The following is a 23226-nucleotide window of genomic DNA, read 5'->3' as shown; positions in this document are numbered from 1 at the left end:
CATACAAAGTCTTGTTTACCCATCGCCTCTGTGCTCGCTGACCTACTTTGGCTCCTGATCTGGCAAGGCCTTGATTTTAAAATTCTCATCCTTGTGTTCAATCCCTCCGTGGCCTCACCCCTCCCTATCTCTGTAACCTCCTCCAGCCCTACAGCCCTCCAAGATCTCTGCGCTCCTCCAATTTCTGCCTCTTGTGCATCCCTGATTTTCTTCACTGCACCATTTGGCGGCCGTGCCTTCAGCTGCCTCGGCCCTAAGCTCTGGAATTCCCTCCCTAAACCTCTCCGCCTCTTTATCTCTCTCTCTCCTCCTTTAAGACACTCCTTAAAACCTTCCTTTTTGACCAAGCTTTTGGTCACCTGTCCTAATATCTCCTTATGTGGCTCGTTGTCAAATGTTGTTTGATAATCACTCCTGTGAAGCTCCATTAAAGGTGCTATATAAAAAACAAGTCGTCGTCAGCCTTGTGGTCCTTCTGTGCGCTGCCTCTAGCTGCTGAATATTTCCCTTGTTTCACGGTGACCAGACCTGGACAAAGTCCTCAAGTTGCGGTCTGACCCAGAGCACTGTCCAGTTTGATTACGACTTCCTCTGTTTTATATCCTACTCTTGGCCTATTTAGTTCAACATTCTGTTAGCTTTTGTTGATTGCTGCTTCGCATTGGTTGAACACGTTTAGCGTCAAATCTACTCGAGTCTCTTTTCAGCTTTATGCTGAACTATTTCGATACCATTTGTGGAGAACCTGCATCGCCCATTTTTCCTTCCTGTGTGCACTACGTTGACATTAAATTTCATCTGCCATTGTTTAGGAAGGAATGGGATTTGGGGGAGGAGAAAAGTTAATAGCTTTTTATTTTGGAGATGCCCAAAGCTAGGGAATTTCTGGCCTAAGATCGGTGTCACACTGCGCTATGTAATGGGGATGTGGGATTGTGAATTGGGGAAGGAATGATTACATTTAATTTTAAAAAATGGGGGAAAAAAACTAATCAGCAAATCGCCATACAGTATAGTTAGTTCAAAGGAAAGATATTCAAAAAATCATATGTCATAATGCTAGAGCCCATGGCAGCAATGAAGTGTCTTGAGAGTTTACCAGTACGTTTTCAAAAACAAGAAAAGTGCAGTATCCTAAAGCTAAATGACAACACAGAAGGAGTAATCGTGACTAACAACCCGAGGGAGAAAGGAAAGGAAAGGTTTGCGCGTGTGGGGGCCCCCCGGTCGCGTGTGGGGGCCCCCCGGTCGCGTGTGGGGGCCCCCCGGTCGCGTGTGGGGCCCCCTCGTCATGTCTATCCGAAACATGAATTAAATAAACTATTGACTGGATTGCGCTGGTAAAGCACCTTTCTGTCCAGCTCTGTGTTCGGATCACAGTGAGGTTATCTGAAAAGGGTTAAAGTGCACTTGATTTGTTTAACAGTGTTTGTTCCTTTTGTTATTTAGAAACCCTATTGCGAACCCTGATGACCGTAGTCATGCTGTGCTAACTGTTTAACTCCCATTAATTACATCTTTGTTTATTTACACAGCCGCTAAACCAATCTATCATCTACAAGTAGCTAAATATGTTTTAAATGTCTTTTGTTGGTTATTTACTTTCAATTGATCGGTTGTGAGGCCCTGTCAGGTGTCGCAAATGTTTGATGTTTATTTGGCTACCTTTTTGCTAAATTAGTTTTTAATTAGTTAACGTAAGATAAATGGATACTTAATCCACACATCAGATCTGAGTGATACCTAACCACCTCCCACCTACTCCCACTGCAGAATTTCACATTTTTAAATTTGGTCAGCTGGTCTGTGATGCGTATGGAAACCCATTGCCATATTTAGTAGTCTCCAAATCAAACTATTGAGAAGAGCACACAGGTGGAGATTAGCCGACATGGAGTCCACCTTTGCCTAAATCCAGGTGCAGATTGGCGTGGTATAAGGCTTAGGGACCACATAGTGTTGTTAGGGACAGAGTGACTGAGCATTTGGACAAATATGAGCTGATCAGAGAGAGCCAGCGTGGATTTGTAAAGGGTGAGTCATGTCTAACGAACCTGGTTGAATTTTTTGAGGCGGTAACTAACGTGGTAGGTAAAGGAGTGTCTATGGATGATATTTATATGGATTTCCAGATGGCATTTGACAAGGTTCCACATAAGAGACTTAACAAAAATGAGAGCGTCTGGAATTGGAGGCAACCAATTGGCTTGGATAGGGAACTGGTTAGGAGGTAGGAGAGTAGGGATAATGGGTGTGTGCTCCGATTGGCAGGATGTGACTAGTGGTGTTCCCCAAGGATCTGTACTGGGGCCACAGCTTTTCACGATATTTATAAATGATTGGATGAATAGAGAGCCGTATATCGAAGTTTGTTGACGATGCTAAGTTAGGTGGCTCAGTAAACAGTGTAGATGGAAGCAGAAATTTGCAAAGGGACATTGATAGATTACTTGAGTGAGCTAAACTGTAGCAGATGGAGTTCAATGTAAGGTTATCCAAAGAAAGATAGATCAGAGTATTTTGTAAATGGCGAAAAGCTAGGAACTGTGGATGAGCAGAGAGATTCAGGGATCCAAGTACAGAAATCACTAAAAGCTGGAGGACAGGTACAAAAATAATTTAAAAGGCTATTGGAATGTTGGCCTTTATCTCAAGGGGGCTGGAATACAAAGGGGCGGAAGTTATGTTACAGCTGTACAGAGCCCTGGTTAGACCTCATCTGGAGACTGTGTTCAGTTCTGGGCACCGCACCTCAGGAAGGAGATATTGACCTTGGAAGCGGGTGCAGCACAGATTCACCAGAATGGTACCTGGACTAAAAGGGTTAAATTATGAGGACAGGTTGCATGGACGAGGCTTGTATTGCTTTGACTATAGAAGATTAAGGGTGATCTAATTGAGGTGTTTAAGATGATTAAAGGGTTTGATAGGGTCGATAGAGAGAAACTATTTCATCTGGTGGGGGAGTCCAGAACAAGGGGGCATAAAATTAGAGCTCGGCCGTTCAGGAGTCAGAAAACACTTCTTCACAGAGGGGAGTGGAAATCTGGAACTCTCTTCCTCAAAAGCTGTTGGGTCAATAGAAAATTTCAAAACTGAGATTGATAGATTTTTGTTAAGCGAGGGTTATGGAACCAAGGCGGGTAGATTAAGATACAGATCAGCTATGATCTAATTGAATGGCGGAACAGGCTCGAGGGGCTGAATGGCCTCCTCCTGTTCCTATGTAAGTGTGAAAGAAAGAGAACGTACATTTATATAGTGCCTTTTATGACTTCAGTACGTCCCAAAGTACTTTGCAGCCAATGAAGTACTTTTGAAAAGTAGTCACCGTTGTAATGTGTACAGAGATGGTGCTGAAGTTTAACCAACTAAAACCAGCACAAGAGTACAAGCTTACTGAGGCTTGTCCAGCCAGGATTGCTGTTTGGTTAGGGCACTGACTTGCAGGATTTTTTGGAGCTGAGTGGGAAGAATCCCAGCTCATGGTCACAGGGTGCATTAGTGGGTGAGCTGTTCAATCATCAGCAATACTGCGGTCTTGGTTGGCTCAGGTATTGGATTATCAAGTCTGCCAAAAAGGTTGACACTAGCTGCTTTTATATTGGTCTTAAAGGGTTATTTGCAACACTGGTTCCTGATACCTGGGTCTCACTCCCCAACGTAAACCTTCACGATTCCCTAAGGCTAGGTCTTCTCGGTGGCCAGTTCCAGTAAATCCTTCCTTTAGCAAGTTTGTTGCCCTGTACCGAGCATGGAGAAGGAACACGGCAATGGGAGGTCTCTTTTGCTTTCAGTCCCATACACTCTCTCTTTACTCTGTGGACCTAAGATACAAGTGTCTGGAAAGTGCAGTTCTAGGCTAGGGGCATCCTGCCCATTGCTGCTTTGCCAAGTTGTTGCAAATGTGCTTGAGCATTGAGGTATCATCTGTGTTTGTCTGTACATTGTGTATAATGCAGCACTACAAACACTGAAGGGCTGAGACACAATACAGGTGCAGGGCTGACCTGCCCTTCCACTCGTGCTCATTATTTATCCACTGAGTTGGTTATCATCAGAGTCCTTAGAATACAGTGGAACCTCGAGGTCAATTTCTATCACAAGAAAATGTAGATTCTGTGGCAGGCCTGTCCAATTTTTGAGGCACATTAAGTGTTTAAAACTGAGTTTTACATTTAGAAAATTTAATGGCTTTTTTCCATTGAAAAATGCACCATAAAAATAAATGTTTACTCAACTATAATTACAATCAAAATATAGCTGAACCGTTATTGTAATCAAATATTAATAGCTTAAAATGTAAGTAGTAAATTTAAAGTCAGCAAACAGAGGGCTCGCTTTTAAAAGTAAAAAACGGGTGGGTTAGAGGTTGGGGGGGCATTGAAAATTGCCGCCATTTCAGACCCGTCTCCACCCCCCGCCCACTTCCAGTTTTCATGGGGATGGGACGAAGGGTGGGCGGGCAACCCGCTCCCAGGAGGCGGGTTGGGCCTTAATTCCTTTCAAGGAGGCTTCAGGTCTCCATTTTTAACTAATTCCTGATTTCAGCCCCGGGGGGCTGGGATTCCCGGGCCTTCTGTTTTACCCCTCGTGAAAGGGAGGTGAGAAGGCCCTAGACTACAGGTAACTGCCTAGAAAGGCACAGCTTGTGGGCCCGGAGGGGCAGGAGTGCTTCCCCCGGCCCAACAAACCTACCTGCACCGAACCCCGACCCGATGACCCCCGATCCCATCCCCCATGACTCGCGACCTCGTGCCCACCTGTGTCCCATGCCCCCTGTCTCTTTTCCCCCTCTCCCCCCATCCATATAAACAAAGACTTATCTGAAGACGTCCTCTCCTGGGCTGGTCTCCCGTCCGACTGAGACCAGCCTGTTAATCAGTCGGACAGGAAACCGACAAAAAAAATAAGAGGTCCTTATGTCAAAATTATATGGACATCCGGGAAACCTGTACTAATGGGTGTCCCGTCCTCAAATTGACCCCCTTCCTGGCTCAGTTTCAAAATTGAGCCCAGAATAGGGGTTAAGGGTAGCTACTCAGACCGGCAAAAGTTTGGAAGTGACGTTCCACAGGGATCGGTGCTGGGACCACTGTTGTTCACAATTTACATTAACTATTTGGATTTGGGAATCGGAAGTACAATTTCAAAATTTGCAGATGACATCAAATTGGGGGTGTAGTTAATACAAAGGAAGAATGCGTCAAAACTCAAGAGGACGTTAATAAACTTGCAGAATGGGTGTGTAATTGGCAAATGAATTCCAATATATGTAAGTGTGAGGTGATGTATTTTGGTAGGAAGAATAAGGAGGCCACATACTGCTTGGATAATAAGAGTCTAAACAGGATAGAGGAGCAAAGGGATCCAGGAGTACAGATACACAGATCACTGAAAGTATCGTCGCAGGTTAACAAGGCCATAAAAAAGGCAAATTAAGCACTGGGGTTCATTACTAGAGGGACGGAATCGAAAAGCAAAGAAGTTATGTTAAACTTGTACTGAATCTTGGTCAGATCACACTTGGAGTATTGTGCACAGTTCTGGTCTCCATATTATAGAAAGGATAGAGAGGCATTGGAGAGGGTACAAAAAAAGATTCACAAGGATGATACCAGAACTGAGAGGATATCTTTATCAGGAAAGGCTGAGCAGACTGGGGCTCTTTTCTCCAGAAAAGAGAAGGCTGAGGGATGATCTGATAGAGGTCTTTAAGATAATGATAGGGTTTGATAGGGTAGACGTAGAGAAAATGTTTCCACTTGAGAGGGAGTTCAAAACTAGAAGCCATAAATATAAGATCGTCACTAATAAATCCAATAGGGAATTTAGGAGAATCATCTTTACCCAGAGAGTGATAAGAATGTGGAACTCACTACCACAAGGAGCAGTTGAGGCGACTAGCATAGATGCATTTAAGGGGAAGCTTGATAAACACATGAGGGAGAAAGGAATAGAAGGATATGTTGATAGGGAGGGAGGAGGCTTGTGTGGAGCATAAATGTCAGCATAGACCAGTTGGGCCAAATGGCCTGTTTCTTTGCTGTAGTTTCGATGTAACTCGATGTTTCATAGTTTTATATTAGGTATAGCACAGCAGGAGGCCATTCGGCCCATTGTGCCTGTGCCGGCTCTTTGAAAGAGCTATCCAATTAGTCCCACTCCCCTGCTCTTTCCCCATAGCCCTCTAAATTTTTTCCCTTCAAGTATTTATCTAATTCCCTTTTGAAAGTTACTATTGAATCTGCTCCCACCACCCTTTCAGGCAGTGAATTCCCGATCATAACAACTCGCTGCGTAAAAAAAAATGTTTCCTCACGTTGCCTCTGGCTCTTTTGCCGATCACCTTAAATCTAAATTTATGCATTAAAAAAAGAAAAACAGTTTAACCACAAATTCCATTACAGAAGGAAACAAAGTTTAAAAATAAATTAGATTCAAAAGATCGTATTAAACATAACTTTATACCATTTACCAAACGAAACCATAACCAGCTACTAAACTACCACTAAAACTTATCTTAAAAGTATAAAGGAAAAAAAAATGAACTCTTAACAGAGCAGAAATAAACAGCAGCATGGAGCAAGCCCCTGTCGGTTATCCAGTCCTCCGAGGCAGTATCTGAGGGGACCAAATTCTTCAGGGGTTCCACATTCTGGGAGTTTCCAACTTCCCTTTATAAGAGGTGGAATCTGCGCCCGCCTCTCACAAGGCAAATGTCTACAGGGCGGACCCAGGGCAGGAACTCTGAATGCTGGGACTTTACGCCGCCTTGTCCGTTTCCGGGCAATCTATAAAATTCACGCTAAGCCGATTTTGCTCAATTTGGTGCTGTGACATTCCCCGACTTTAAAGGAGGCGATCTCAGAACTCTGGCCGTGATTATGGTCAATTTTGTAAATGGCAGGTATTTTAAAATTGAGGCCAGTTCCCAAGGTGGTGCCTGTGCTTGGCCATGCATAAATCCCACAGCTGATTCCAGGGCTGTGGAATTGGGGAGCACTAGCAGCCTTGTCTATCCTCCTACTTATCATTGTTATCAACTGAACATTGATACGTTACTTTTTTTTTTGTTGCCAGTTTTTTCCTCCTGAAGGCGTGGACTGTTGCTGGGTTATAGGTGGGAATCGTTCTGTTATCTTGCCCCAGTAATCCAATTATTTATGTGTGGGTCTAGACAGTGAACGTTGGGAGGCCATTCACTTGCAGGAGGCATCACAGACCGGCCTGATGTCCTCGCACAACACCCCAACGTGTGCATTTTCCAGCAGTTGTGCTGAGATTCCATTCAGGTGTGGAAATCTAGCAGGCTTTTCCCCTCCCTAGCTCCAGGGCACTGAGGCCAAATGCAGTATCCCTACTAAGTCCCAAAGTGCTTCACAGCCAATGAAATACTTTTTTTGTAGTGCAGTGGCTGATGTAACATAAGGAAAGGCAGCAGCCAATTTGTGCACAACAAGGTCCCACGAACAGCAAATGACCAGATAATCTGGTTGAGGGATAAATACGGGGCCGGGCACCAGGAAATAGCCCCTGATCGTCTTCAAATATGTCGAGGAATCTTTAACATCTACCTGAGGTGACAGGCGGGGCATCAGTTTACTCTGGAAAATATGGCTCACTTGCACATTGGTCACAAGCTCGTTACAGCCATTCGGCCCATCTTAGCTGACCCATCCAGAAAGACCCTATTCTCCTTCACTGTAGCATCCAATTGTTTCTTAAATAATTCCACCATCTGGTCATCCGTTCCATGTATTGGTCATTCTCTCTGATGTCAGTCTTAAATTTACCTGTTCTTAGTTTGAACCTGTAATAAAAATCTGGAATAAAAATCTAGTATCAGTAATGGTGGCCGTGAAACTACCGGGTTGTCGTAAAAACCCATCTGGTTCACCAGTGTCCTTTAGGGAAGGAAACCTGACGTCCTTAAGCTTTGAATTGAACCTGTTGCTTTCTGTGTGAAATTTTGTCAAAAGCATTTTGGAAGTCTTGGGGCAGAATTATAACTGTGAAAAATGGGTGGGTTGGGGATTGGGTGGGGGGGGGGGGCATTGAAAATTACAACAAATTCAGACCCGCCCCCAATCTGCCCATTTCTGGTTTTCACGGGGGCGGGACGAGGGGCGGGCGGGTTGGTCACTAAAACCTTTCAAGGAGGCTGTGGACCTCCATTTTGAAAAGTTTTGCCCCAGGGGCAACCGCTGGGGACCGGGGTTCCCGGGCCTTCTCCTTCACGCTGCATGAGAGGAGGCAGAAGGCCCGAAACTGCAGGTAAGTGCCTTTCTGGCACAGCTCGTGGGCCCAGAGGAGCAGGAGTGCTTCCCCCAGGCCCAACAAGCCTACCTGCAGCGACCCCCCTCCAAATGATTGTGCTCCCCCCCCTGCAACATTCGCAGACCACCGCAATGACCCGCGATCCCACCCCTGCCCCCTGATCCCACCCCCATGATTGACTCCTCCAATGACTGACCTCTCTTTCTCCCCCCCCCCCCCCCCCCCCATGACTGATTGATTTTTTTTCCCCCCCGATGTCCCCATTACTATTGATGCCCTCATGCCCCCCACTCCCTCCCTTCCCCACCCCCCCCCCCCCCCTCAATATCCATACAATCAAAGACTTACCTTTTCACATCCTCTTCCTTGCTCTGCTCCCGTCCGACCGATGCCAGTTTGTCGATCAGGCCGGCCAGTCGGACGGGAAACCGATTTTAAGAACAGATGTCCTTACGTCAAAATCGTAAGGACGTCTGGGAAACCCGTACTTCCTGGTTTCCGGTCTGCGATTCACGTTTTCCCCACTCCCGGCTGTGGGCCAAAATCCTGGCCTTGGTGTGTTACATCACTGGGCTTTCCACAGTCCACTTGGATTGTCACTTCCTCAAAGAAGTCGAGGTGATTGGTCAGGCGGGATTTTACCCCTTCTGAGTCCATATTTTTTCTGCTGTTTGTAAGGTTAAATATCCCTCAAGTTTACTCCTGATAATTGATTCTGTTGTTTTACGTGGGTTTGCCATCTACCCCTGGGGATTTTTGTTTTAAGCCATGTTTGCTGCCCAGGACTTCCATCCTGTTTATATCAAAGTGATTAATTTTGCCTGGGTTATCTGAATTTACGAGGGGAATGTTGTTCGTGCCTTTCTTAGTGAATACTTGGAGTAAGTAAATCATTCACAATATTTATTATCTTGTGCTGCCCATTACCTATCCTGCACCAAGTCCCACTCATCCATCACCCCTGTCCTCGCTGACCTAAACTGGCTCCCAGTCCCCTAGTGTCCCAGATTTAAAATTTGCGCGCTCATGTTTAAATCTCTCCTATGGCTTTGCCCTTCCCTTTCTCTGTAATCTCCTCCACCCCCAGAACTCTCCGTTCCTCTGAACTTGTGCATCCCCCTCCTTCACCCCGCCATTGACAGATGTGCCTCCAGCCGACCAGGCCCTATGCTCTGGAATTTCCTCCCTAAACGCCTCCGTCTCTACACTTTCCCTCTCCTCCTCCTTTAAGCCAACTCTTTGGCTAAGCTTTTGGTCAGCTCTCCTAATATCGCCTTCTTTGGCTTGGCGTCCATTGTTTTGTCTGATGATGTCTCGGTGAAGCGCCTTGGGATGTCTTTCTATGTTAAAGGTGCTATATAAAGCAAGATGCTGTGCTCCTTTGCAGCAAGCCTGTTTGCACCTTTTATGGTTCCCAGCTCTTCTGACTGCTACCTCACTGTTGAAATTACAGAAAGAATTTCTTAGCTTTATTTTGCATCTACAGATATATTTATTTCTAGGTGTCTCTTTGCGCCTCTGACGGTTTACATTAGATTTCTGCTCTTACTCTGGTTATGCTGAGGCTCCTTGCAGCACCCGTACCATTACCTGGGCTTAGATAAACTAACTCAGGATCGATTGTGGAACTCTCTGTTCTGTTGGACACGAGGCCCCTTACTTACCAACTGAGCCATTAAGAGACACTCAGCCCAGCGTGGTTTTAAAGCTGTTTTTTCTCTCCTTTTTTTATATTAATTTTGGCCCCTTCCCCCATCTCTCTCGACAGTGCTGACTCCTTGCTGGGCCATGGTTCATGTGCCAGGCACTCCCCAGTATTTTGTCCAAGTGGCCATTTGTGGAAACTTCCAGTACAGGTCGCTTGATAGATAGCAGGAGCAGGAAAGCGTGCCATTTTATTTTCCCTTCCATAACCCAAGGACGCTGAGGTGAATTAGGGAGCGCCCCTATTGACACCCTGGCCGAAATCAACTCATTCAGCACAGACCAGAGATGGAACCTACGGCCTTCCTGGTTTATGTGAACCAGTTACTCACTTCCTTAACCTATTGAGCCTTCAGGAGAATCTGTACCAAGGGCGCTAAATTGGGCCGTGTAGCGCCCGTTGTTTCGGTGTTACACGGCCTCTCCGACATCCACGATGGCGTCTTGGATGCGCACGCACGTTTCCTGCGTGACCTGCGTCGGACGCCATCTTGGTATAGGAGTTAGCGCAGGCGCAAGTAACGAATGCTGGAATCATATAAAGTAGGGAGAAAATGGCTTCAATCAGTGTGCAACGCTGATTTAAAGTGATAGACACCATTTTGGGACTTATCGCTCAACTCAACGCACGGTCTTAACCCCGACCATCTGAACGTGTCTGAGTGCCTGGAGGATCCCCCACTAGTGCTATTTAAAGGGTCCATGCAGGATTTATAGGTTAGTGGCTGGATTATTGCTTCTGGCTACTGAGACATTTGTAACTGTTTTTGGAGGTCTCCTAGACTTTAATACTAGGATGCAGGGACATAGCCTAACATTTAGAGCCAGGGCATGCAGGAGTGAAGTTAGGAAATTCTTCTACACGCAAAGGGTGGGAGATGTTTGGAACGCTGTTCTGCAGATGGCAGTTGATGCTCGCTCAATTATGAATGTTAAATCTGAGATTGATAGATTTCTGTGAACCAAGGGTATTAAGGGATATGGGGCTAAGGTGGGTATATGGAGTTAGGTCACAGGTCCAGCATGATCTCATTGAATGGCGGAACAGGCTTGAGGGGCTAAATGCCACTGCCACTTGCTGCCTCTTGATATGCACCACCTTCTCCTGCAAGAAAGTGGTGCATATCAAAGTGTGATGTGCCTGTCACGGTTGAATAGCTGCCAGTGTGTGTGGCCTGTGAGTTGTGGGTGGGCGGCTTGAAACAGTGGTAATGTGTAAGGGTGAGAGGAAGCATCTGATTGGAAGAGTTGAGTGCTGATGGAGTGAGTTTGTTGGTATGTGGGTGATGGGGGGTGTAGTGGGTGGTGCAGTTGGTAGGAGACACCACTTGACAGTTGACTTCACTCACCTTGACCACTCATGTCAAAGCATTGAACTTCTTCCTGCACTGCATCCATGTTCATGATGCTGTGCACCTGGCATTGACTTCGTCCCCCGCTGCCTCCCACTGTCTTTTGAGTATATGTCTGGAGGGCCTCTTGCCCCCTTCCCCGCCCCTGTGGATATAGGATGGTCCCTCCTTCTGTCCACCTCTTGCACCAAGGTCTCTAGTGCATCAGCAGAGAACCTTGGTGCACACACTCTCTCAGGCCTGGTACCAACTCAGATTGGCAGATTGGTGAGGTCTGGTGTGCAGATGGAGGATGTGGGATTTAGTAGTGCGCAACCTTTATTCAATGTTTTAACATAGCTCATCAGTGTGTAAACATAGGGACGGGACCTGCTTCTGTGTTTTACGTGTGCGATGCCTGATGTCTGTTCAGACTCTGTGCAGACAGTAAACTGTTATTTTCAGCAAATAACAGGTACCAGCTACCTTTAAGAGATTTCTAAGAAACATCCTCCCTTTAAGAGATTGAGCTCCCTCCGGTGGTAGAAAGTGCGAATTGCATTGATTCCATGTGCAAGGTCTGGAAAGGAAGGCTGATTGCAGGTAAGTGCTGGGGTTGGGTCCAAACAGGCGTCCTCCCTGCGCAGGGTCCATCGGGCGTGGGGTACTAGCGCATCGTGCTATCCCCACCCGAAACGCGCCCTTATCCAATTTTTCCCCCCAAATGTATCATTTACTGGGTGCAAAGTATACCAATGACTTACTGACTTTGACCGAGCTGACTCGTTAGTTTGTGGGTAACTTGACCTGGTAAGAGAACATGAGTACGAAGCACTGTAGCCTAGAGGTGGTGAGAATTCCGTGCACGCCCTCCACCGCAGCCTGTAGTTCAGTATCCTCTACAGGCTGACCAAAGAAGCAGTGGAGATATTTGTGGTCAGGAAACACGGCTAGAAAAGAAGAAAAAAAATTTCAGACTGGAGATAGGGATCGTATCCTCGAGCAGGTCGAGGTGGGCAGTCTGATTTCCACAGTAGTGCAAACAGGGGGCTTCTGATAGTCATATATTTGATCTTATTTACTTTGCACTGATCAAGCACCAAAGCAAATGCAATTCAGGAAGTTGTGGTCCTCGGGAATTGTTAAGTAGCTTTGCTTGCCTTTGTTCAAGGTTAACGGGACCTTTCCTGATATAATCAGCTAACATGCTGTCAGCTAGGAGCAGGCTGCTTTGTTTGATCAAGGGCTCGTTCAGCCACAGTTCATTTGATATGGGCCACTGGGGTGGAGATTTCCACTTTGTGTTTTTTTTAGTTCCAATTTTATGGTCACCTCTTCCAGCATAAACTGCATTCACTCATTCAGGGATTTTTAATAGTAGACTTAGATTCAGTACAATAACATCCACCCTCCAGTGAGTTACGGACTGCGTGTACATTAAACTAGCTATTGCTATCGGCTTAAAAAATTATTGGGTGGGATGAGCGGAGAAATTTGTGTGGATAAATATACTGGCTCTGCATGTTCCTCGGACTGCCAGTCAATTGGTGATTTATTGTTTTAATATGTTAGTCACTGCTAATCCTTTAAAATCCACACCAACTGGAGATTTCATGTTCAATGTCCCGAGCTCCTTTCTGCAGAATTAAAAAAAAATATTAATTCTCCCAACTCCTCTCCAACTGTAGACTGAGGCCCCACTCTACTGGACTTCTGTTTAGTTTTTGCAGGTGGCGAACCTTAAAGCTCATGGGGACTCGGCCAGTCTCTAAGAACGTTAAACCCTTGCAAAATGCCAACAATAGAATTGACTCTTCTGAGTACTGAAAGTCCGTTTCACCTTGGTTTAGGACAACAGATCATCCTGTTGTAAATGTTGCATGGAATTTTTTAAAAAGCCATTTCTGAACAAATGCACATTCTGCAGTGTGTTCGAAGGTGGTGTCAGCTTGGCTCGGTGGTAGCACACTCACTTCTGAATGACAAGGTCTTGGATACATAATTCAGTCCAGGACTTGAACATATAACCTAGGCTGACCCTTCAGTGCAGTGCTGAGATGCTGGGTTTTTTTTGATGAGAAGTTAAACTGCCTATTCAGGTGGATGTAAAAAAAATCCCATGGCATTATTTGCGGAGCAGAGGAGTTCTCACGGTGTCCTGGCCAACATTTATCCCTGAACTGGCATCACTGCTCATTATTTCATTGCTGTTTGTGGGACCATGCTGTGCATAAATTGGCTGCTGCATTTGCCTACTTAACATCAGACCTCAAAAGTACTTCATTGGCTGTGAAGCTACTTGGGATGTCCTGAGAATGAGAAAGGGGCTACATAAATGCAAGTTCTTCCTTTGTCTCACCAAAGAGCTCAGAATCTGTTGTTTAAGAAGCTCAGAGCGACATCAGTGACCCTGTAACCCATTGTGGCTCAAAGCCTGAAAGCGAGACACGCAGCTGTTCTCTCAGCTTTTATTGTGGTGCAAGGTCAGAGAAAACTGGGATTGGGGGCGAATTGACACAAAAAATGGAAATTTTCACTTTTAATTACTAATGGCTCAGTGTGTTTATCAGTAAATAGTTGAGCCATACAGAGCCAGCAAGGTCTTGTATTTGATACCCAGTTTGTCCTGAGTTAGTTGATTTCAACTGGGTCAGTGGTACAGGTACTAAAGTTGGTCTCAGTGAGCCTGTGTTGGGGCAGACAAACAGGATCTTGATTGCTATCCAGTAGCCCCTGCTCTTGGTCCATGTGACTGGACAGTGAGTACAGGGTCAGGCTTGGCTCCTTGCAGTTGAATATTCTCCCAACACTCTGTCTAGGCTCAGATATGAACCATGGCCAGGTACTGGCGGGTCCCCAGCACCCATAGAACTGTACTCCAGCAAGGAGATACTGCCTCAACAGGGGAGGGGAAAGAATTGTTAAGAAGAAAATAATTAGAATGAAGGGAAAAATACAGGAATCACTCGAAGTTTGGCATTTAGTTTTTTTTTAAAAAAAGCAAAACCAAAAATACAACTGAGCAACCAAAAGTAAAATTGTAGGAGGGTGTGGGGCCATGAATTTGTAAAGATGCCAGTATGGTTATTGGCCACGGATATGCAACTGATATATTAACTCATATAAAAACAGAAAACACTGGAGAAGCTCAGTAAATCAGGCAGCATCTGTGGAGAAAGAAACAGTTAACGTTTCAGGCCAAAGACCTTTCGTCAGAACATCTGCAGTATTTTGCTTTTGAGAGATATTAACTCAACCCCTAAACAATCTTCCCACCATCGTGGTAGGTTATATTATACTGTGCTGTGGAGACACAATGGGATAGATCTTTAACTTGCGTACAGGTGTTGTTGTAGATCGGCTGTCCGTTATAGGAACGGCCTGATTTTCATCTCCATCGATTTTAATGGGAAGGAAGATGGGGGCGGTTTCTATGACGGCCAGCTGATCCACAACACTAGTTTTACGCCTGGGCAGCAAGTTAAAAATCTACTCCCATAGCCCTGAAATTGCAAAACTCCACTTCTGCTGAGCAAGACTCCACATCAGAAGTGATGCTCGGAAAAGTTGGATGCGTGGGTTTGCACACCTGATTCATGACACTTCAGGTTTTATCTTGGCCATTTTCTAACCTCTGCACCCAATTCTCTGATCTGTCCTCCCATGGAGTGAGACTTCACACCTGACCAGGGTCTTGTTGTTTCAGGACTTGAGTATGTTTCACAATAACTGAATGGAAGTCATGATGAACCTTTATAAAACACTGGTTCGGCCACGACTGGAGTATTGTGTCCAGTTCTGGGTACCGCACTTTAGGAAAGATGTGAAGGCCTTGGAGAGAGTGCAGAAGAGATTTACTAGAATGATTCCAGGGATGAGGGACTTCAGTTACGTGGATAGACTGGATAAGCTGGGGTTGTTCTCCTTGGAACAGCGACGGTTGAGAGGAGATTTGATCGAGGTATTCAAAATCATGAAGGGTCTAGACAGAATAGATAGAGAGAAACTCTTCCCATTGGCGGAAGGGTCAAGAACCAGAGGACATAGATTTAAGGTGATTGGCAAAAGAATCAAAGGTGACATGAGGAAAAATTTTTTGAAACAGTGAGTGGTTATGATCTGGAATGCACTGCCCGAGGGGGTGGTGGAGGCAGATTCAATCATGGCCTTCAAAAGGGAACTGGATAAGTACTTGAAAAAATTTGCAGGGTTTGGGGGATAGGGGCGGGGGAGTGGGACTAGCTGGATTGGTCATGAATAGAGCCGGCGCAGACTCGATGGGCCGACTGGCCTCCTTCCGTGCTGTAACCTTTCTCTGATTCTATGATAAGTGCTGAAAATCTGCTGAAGCTACAAATTCTTGATAACATCTTTGGACGTTAAGTGATGAGAAGAAAGATACCTGTAGTTCTTATCATGTCTTCCTCCTATCCCCAACCCCAAATAAAATGCCATGAAATGTTATAACTTCCAAGATGTACTGTGGCGCAATGGCAGAGAAAGACATTGTTCTTTCTAATTTACTGTTCGTTTGGGCAAAAGACTTGAGTAGTTTGAATCCTTAACACAAAAGCTTATCAAATTTGTGTGAGGAAAGCATTTAATCATCCACTATCTGAGGTTTTCCAGTAAGCCTAATTGCTGAACCTATACAGAGAGCTCTTTTGTTCAATTTTGTTTCCAGTTCCTAATTTGACCGAGTAATTCATGCTGGTCCAGAAACTGCCAGAGTGTGTCATTGGGCACCCTTTTAATCAATGCCAATTCTGCATCATGGAAGGGTTGTGATGTATATCTCCATTGGAGACTTCCCCCACACAGTCCTTTACCTGAACTGCGCCAAGAAGGGCTAGTTGGACATTTTTGTCACGGACAGAAAGGGAAAATGGGAAGGCGGGGGTTTTCCCAGGGCTAATCTTGCTCACTTTGTATTTAAGAAGGAGCTAGATAGATTTCTAGACACAAAAGGCATCAAGGGGTATGGGGAGAGAGAGCGGGAATATAGTATTGAGATAGAGGATCAGCCATGATCATATTGAATGGCGGAGCAGGCTCGAAGGGCCGAATGGCCTACTCCTGCTCCTATTTTCAATGTTTGTGTTTATAGCGTGGTATTAGTGAAGGGCTAGGATAGCATTGGTGGGCCAGGGGGCAGGCTGACTGCTTAATCTCTCAACTGTAGACAATGCTTGACAGAGGGAGGCTTGAAAAAAGTGGACAAAATAATTTTTTATTTCCGCTCCAGTCACCGGCCAAATAGTCTTGCGGATTGTACGTAGGCCAATCCCACAGCTGGGTGGGAGGTGGTGCTAAGATGGGTGCCCCAAGAACTCCTGCTGTTTGTAATTTACTATTATGTCCAGTTCTGGGCACCGCACTTTAGGAAGGATGTGAAGGCCTTAGAGAGGGTGCAGAAGAGATTTACTGGAATGATTCCAGGGATGAGGGACTTAAGTTACTTGGATAGACTGGAGAAGCTGGGGTTGTTCTCCTTGGAACAGAGACGGTTGAGAGGAGATTTGATCGAGGTATTCAAAATCATGAGGGGCCTAGACAGAGTAGATAGAGAGAAACTGTTGCCATTGGTGGAAGGGTCAAGGACCAGAGGACACAGATTTAAGGTGATTGGCAAAGGTGACATGAGGAAAAGCTTTTTTACACAGCGAGTGGTTATGATCTGGAATGCACTGCCCGAGAGGGTGGTGGAGGCAGATTCAATCATGGCCTTCAAAAGGAACTGGATAAGTACTTGAAAGGAAAAAATTTGCAGGGCTACGGGGAAAGGGCGGGGGAATGGGACTAGCTGGTTTGCTCTTGCATGGGCCGGCACGGACTCGATGGGCTGAATGGACTCCTTCCGTGCTGTAACCGTTCTATGATTATACATTAGGGACTTGGATTTGAATCTTAATGCAAATTGGTCAAATTTGCAGATGATACAAACTAGGAGGAGCATTTGACACTGAGGAGGCAGCTTGGGATTCACAAAATGAGTTGGACACAATGGGGTTAATTTTAACCCCCACGAATGGGTGGCTGGGGGAGGGTGGGTAGTAAAAATAGTTGAACTCTTGAGTTGGGACCGTCTCCGGGCTCCAATGCGCCCACTTCCGGGTTTAACCCTGGCACGTTAGCAACGGAAACCCTGAAATCCCGCCCCCACTTAAAGCCGGCGGGCCGATACTTAAAGGGGCAATGTACCCCATAGCGATAGTTGAGGCACTTAATTTTTTGTGTATTAGAAATGTAAAATAAATTTAACCGTACCTGTTCGGGTTTCCCATCGCTTCTGATCCACATCAGGTGAAAGCAGGCGTGAAGGGCCGGATCCATGAGATGAGTGCATTTATTGCACTGCTTGAGGGCCCAGAGGAGCAGGAGTGCTTCATCCAGACCCAACAAACTCACCTGGCCGACAGGAACCCCGCAATCGGCCGACCACCTCCCTGATGCTGGACACCCCCCCCCAATCTTCTGATGCAGGACCCCTCGATCTTCTGCAAGGCCCACCTGATGTCATCCATGCCCCCCCCACCCCCCTCCGATGTCATCCACCATGCCCCCCCCGGCCCCGATTTCTTCCACGGCCCACGATCTCTCTCCCTCCCTCTCCGATTCGCGGCTTCTTTCTCTCCCGACGGGCAACCAGCCCATCAGTCTGGCTGCCTGGCGCGTGGGAGACCCAGAAGCACAAATACTTACCTTCAGCTGAGTTGCGATCGCAGATTGCGACGCGCTCGTTTGACTTCCGGGTTCCCCACGCGAATATCTACGCACGCGCTGGGTTCCCGGCTCCGAGCTAAAATCATGTCCAATGTGTGAGTGGGCACAACAATGGCAGATAACGTTTGATACGGACAAGAAAAAAAAATGGACAACATAAGTACTCCATGAATGGTGTCAAAGTAGCAAGGATGAAGTTGAGTGATTATTGGGGATTTAGTGTATTGACGCTCAAAATGTCCAGCCTCTGTAGCGTTACAATCAACACTGCGGCATAAGGGAGATATTCAGGCCCTCAACACAGCTCAGAGAAGTTTTTAAGGTAGTAAATATTGAGGAGGAACTAGATTCAGAAAATTACTTTAAACTAACAGAGTAGGATTATGTGATAGGTTAAAATTAGTAAAAGACTAGTTTAGGATTGATGATACAGAAGTTATACACACACACACACACACACACACACACACACACACACACACGGATAGAGTAGTGGAGGACAACACCCTGGAATCATGATTGGGGTTGGTAATGCAGGCTGTTCCCGGAGAATAGCCTTCCTCGTCTGTATTTATCTTGTGATCGTGTAATACGGACAGAACTCTTTTTGTCTGGTTATTGGTCTGCAACGTTTGCAGTTCTGTGGGTTTGCATAGCATCAGTTAAACACTGCTACTGTTGAAAAATGCTGTCAGGTGGTGATGCAGGTATAGTGCAATGAAAAGTAATATAATTTGCTGCCTTAGGTTACTCCCTTACTGAATAAACTGGGATATTGCAACACCCGGAACAAAAGAGTCCCTTTGGATTTTAAGACCTTGGTCCATGCTCAGCCATTCAATTACTTATACCAAAAAAAATATAATTTGCTTTCTTTCCTTATAAATTTTCTCTTTCTCTGCTGAAGGTGTTGACTCCTTGCTGCGGCTTGGTTCAATAGGCACTAGTTGCCCTCTGGTACCTTCCCCAAATAACCATTTAAAAAAACTATTTAAAAACAATTGCTCTTGGGATTTGCGTGCTGCTGGCAAAGCTGCACCCCTACTTGCTCTGAGAAGGTGGTGGGGCTAGTTGAGAGGGCGTTAAGAGTCTACACATAGTGGGACTGGAGTCACGTGCAGGCCAGATCAGGCAGGGTTGGCAGGTTCCCTTCCATGAAGGATATTCCTGAACCAGTTGGGTTCTTCCGACAATCCCCCCAGCTCTCCATGGTCATTTTTTCTGGTGCTGGCCATTTTGCAGTACCTTGCTCAGGTGGGTCGTTCTTTGTCTGTGAGCTTAGATGTTGTCAGTTGGCTATTCACACCAGGGAGGCATCACAGCCAATCTTGTCCTCTTTTTAAAAAAAAATCTCTTTTTTTTAAACCCCCAGCTGATTACAAAGAGAGCTTCAACACCATCGGAAACATTGAAGAAATTGCCTATAATGCCATCTCCTTCACCTGGGACGTGAATGAGGAAGCCAAGGTGAGTGTTTTTTTTTATATAAGGAATGGTCCTTGTTGATGTTTGGATGCCCCCTTTTAAGCAGTTTTACAAATCATTATTTCTGATGATGGATGTTATTTTCGCTACGTTGTCCTGACCAAACCAGATACTGGTCAGTCTGTGGCTGCACATCAGGAGCTGCCAATTGAAAGGTGAGGTCAAAGGGCTTATTTCTTCATCAATGCAGCGAGTCCTCAAATGGCAATACAGAATTCTATTGGCTGGGAATTTCCTTGGAGCTGCTGGCGTCGTAGCTCAGCCAGAAGTGCAGGGGAACCCTGTCTCTGCGTATAAATGGGGTTTGCACTGCACTTCCAGCCAAGTTATGGCGGAGGAGTGGGAGCGCTGGAAGGAAATTGTTGTCTCAAATTGATCAGACTAGAAAGGTGTTCTTAATTCTTCCTGTGTTTCCTTTTCAATATTTTCACTCTGATCTCATCAGGATAAACTCGATGGAATGTCGTTAATCTTGAGCAGGAATGTAAGCTATCGTCGCACCAGTCTGCTGTCAGGTATTCACTGGCTGTGATGGAGAAGCCCATCGTAAATAGAGGAGTAAACTTGAAGTAGAGCTTGGGGAGTTTGCTCCTTTAAAAATGATTGATTGATTGTCAGATGTTAAAACTAACAAGTCATTGAACCAATAAAGGTGGACTGGAAATGTGATCCCATTTATGATGGTGGGGGCAGAGGAGGGTGTGTAATTATAGTGGGGCCCGTTCAGCTAAGAGACTGTTGCCAGTCCACTCTGCCATTACAACATTGGAGGAACAGCCCGAATTATTTCCTTAAATGGCACGTAAATGCCAATATTGGAAATGTATTGTTGAGGAATAATTCACAAAATTTCCTACTGCTATGTAGAGAAATAAAAATGTAACATTAGGTCCATTTTGCGTGTGTGTCTGCGTTAAACCCTTTTGAGCAAAAGTAAACGTATTCCAGAATTATCTGCCGTTTTTGTGCCCTGACGCACCTGCATGAATGTCTGATCGTGTCCTTTCATAGAAGAGTCTGAGTTTCCACAGAAAGCTAAGGTGTACATTTTGTACGAGGCAGGAGAGTTTAGGGGGGGGAAGAGGCTGAAAGTTTGGGTCGTGGGTTAAACCCACCAGACTCTCCACTAGGTCAGAGTGCACAGCTGAAGTGACACGTGTAAGGATCATGTGTGAGGTCACTTCTGTGAAAGCCTCAATTGGACAAGTCCCATCTCCCGATTATCCAGAGCTGTCGCATTACTGGCAGACTTCCCTCTTGTCAGCAGCTTCCTCCTCTTCTGTTCTCTTCCATTTAGGCCATTAAGGAAACGGTTGTGTTTTGATAGTATTGAGTAACTGCCTTTGACTGAGCATTCCTCTGGTAAATGGATAGGCCGCAGTCTCTCTATTGACTTTTAACTTTTCTAAGAGGCTTATGCAAAACTGGTTTACAACACCACTGATGGGTTTGAGACAAGCTGCTCAAAATATAACATAACTAAATTATCCATTTATTTAAACAAAACCAGGACATTTCAATCCAGTTCTTAAAATGTGGCTTAACTTTTAAGTCTCCACTCTACCTCTCTCCTGACAGGTATTGTCTTCATGACTAAGGGTTACAATTAAACTTGATATGACGATTCATGTTGCTAGGATACGGTCATAGTTGAACTGACTTGAAAGGTTATTGCAGGAAGAAAGTTTGCCGGGTACATATTATTAACAAACCTGGCTCTTTCAATCGGTCCTTTCAGATATGAGAGCCTTTGACACTGGATGCTGAGGCTCATGTCTGCCAGAAACTGTTGCAATGACTTGCACACATTGGTAAAACATGGCAGGTACAAAGATTGTTCCTTTAATTGGATTGTGCACAATGGGCAGTGTTATGATTGTGTAAACATTCTATAAGAACATAAGAAATAGGAGCAGGAGTCGGCCATACTGACCCTCGAGCCTGCTCCGCCATTCAGTCAGATCATGGCTGATCTTCTACCTCAACTCTACTTTCCCGCCCTATCCCCATATCCCTTGATTCCCCTAGTGTCCAAGTATCCACCAATCTGAGTCTTGAATATATCCACAGCCCTCTGGGGTAGAGAACTCCAAAGATTCACAACCCTCATCTCAGTCCTAAATGGCCAACCTCTTATCTTGCGACTATGTCCTCTAGTTCTAGACTCTCCAGCCAGGGGAAACAACTTCTCAGCATCTACCCTGTCAAACCCTCTAAGAATGTTATACGTTTCAGTGAGATCACCTCTCATTCTTTTAAACTCCAGAGAGTACAGGCCCATTCGACTCAATCTTTCCTCATAGGACAACCCTCTCATTCCAGGAATTAATCTAGTGAACCTTCATTGCACCGCCTCTAAGGCAAGTATATCCTTCCTTAGGTAAGGAGACCAAAACTGTACAAAGTATTCCAGGTGTGGTCTCACCGGAGCCCTATATAATTACAGCAAGACTTCCTAACTCTTATACTCCAACCCCCTTGCAATAAAGGCTAATATACCATTTGCTTTTTTAATTGCTTGCTGTACCTGCATGTTAACTTTCTGTGATTCATGTACAAGGACACCTGAATATCAGCATTTCTTAGTCTCTCGCCTGTTACAAAATATTCAGTTTTTCAATTCTTCCTACCAAAGTGAATAACCTCACATTTCCCCACATTATACTCCATCTGCCACCTTCTCGCCCACTCACTTAACCTGTCTATATCCCTTTGCAGACTCTTTAGAAACATATAGAAACATAGAAAACAGAAGCAGGAGTAGGCCATTCGGTCCTTCGAGCCTGCTCCGCCATTCAATATGATCATGGCTGATTCTCTATCTCAATACCATATTCCTGCTCTCTCCCCATACCCCTTGATGCCTTCTGGGTCTAGAGATCTATCTGGCTCCTTCTTAAATATATTCAGTGATTTGGTCTCCACAGCCTTTGCGTGCTCCTCACAGCTTACTTTCCCACCTAGCTTTGTATCGTCAGCAAACTTGGATGCATTACACATGGTCCCTTCGTCTAAGTCATTGATATATCATAAACAGCTGAGGCTCAAGCATTGAAAGGGTGGTAGAAGCAAAAACCCCCAACTCATTTTAAAAAGTACTTGGATGTGCACTTGAAGTGCCGTAACCTACAGGGCTACGGACCAAGTGCTGGAAAGTGGGATTAAGCTGGGTAGCTCTTTTTTCGGCCAGCATGGACACGATGGGCCGAACGGCCTCCTTTTATGCCGTAACTCTCTCAACACCCCACTAGTTACAACCTGCCAACCTGAAAATTACTCATTTATTCCTACTCTGTTTTCTGTCCGTTAACCATCGATGCTTATATATTCCCCCCAATCCCTTGAGCCCTAATCTTACGTATCAACCTTGTGTGTGGCATCTTATCGAATGCCCTTCGAAAATCCAAATATACTACATCCACTGGTTCCCCTTTATCTATCCTGCGAGTTACATCCTCAAAAAACTCCAATAAATTTGTCAAACATGATTTCCCTTTCATAAAACCATGTTGACTCTGCCTAATCATACTATAATTTTCTAAGTGCCCTGTTACCACATCCTTAATAATAGATTCTAGCATTTTCCCTACTACTGATGTCAGGCTAACTGGCCTGTTTTCTCTTTTCCTCCTTTCTTAAATAGCAGGGAAATTTTTTTTTTGATGGTAACTTTCAAAAACGGTTTCTGGTTGACAAATATCTC

The 23226-nt window shown here is 45.3% G+C and overlaps 1 protein-coding gene across 3 annotated transcripts in view; it reads left to right on the top strand.

Annotated features, from left to right (window-relative positions):
• Positions 1-23226, top strand: part of LOC137320254 (grainyhead-like protein 2 homolog) — a 132638-nt gene that overhangs the window by 69503 nt on the left and 39909 nt on the right. For all 3 annotated transcript variants that reach the window (XM_067982033.1, XM_067982032.1, XM_067982031.1), the window contains exon 8: positions 19411-19505. In XM_067982033.1, coding sequence (XP_067838134.1) covers positions 19411-19505 — 95 coding nt within the window. The remainder of the gene's footprint in view (positions 1-19410; positions 19506-23226) is intronic.

This window comes from Heptranchias perlo, chromosome 3 (assembly GCF_035084215.1).
Source record: "Heptranchias perlo isolate sHepPer1 chromosome 3, sHepPer1.hap1, whole genome shotgun sequence".
NCBI lineage: Eukaryota > Metazoa > Chordata > Chondrichthyes > Hexanchiformes > Hexanchidae > Heptranchias > Heptranchias perlo.
This window is presented reverse-complemented; position numbering and strand designations above follow the sequence as displayed.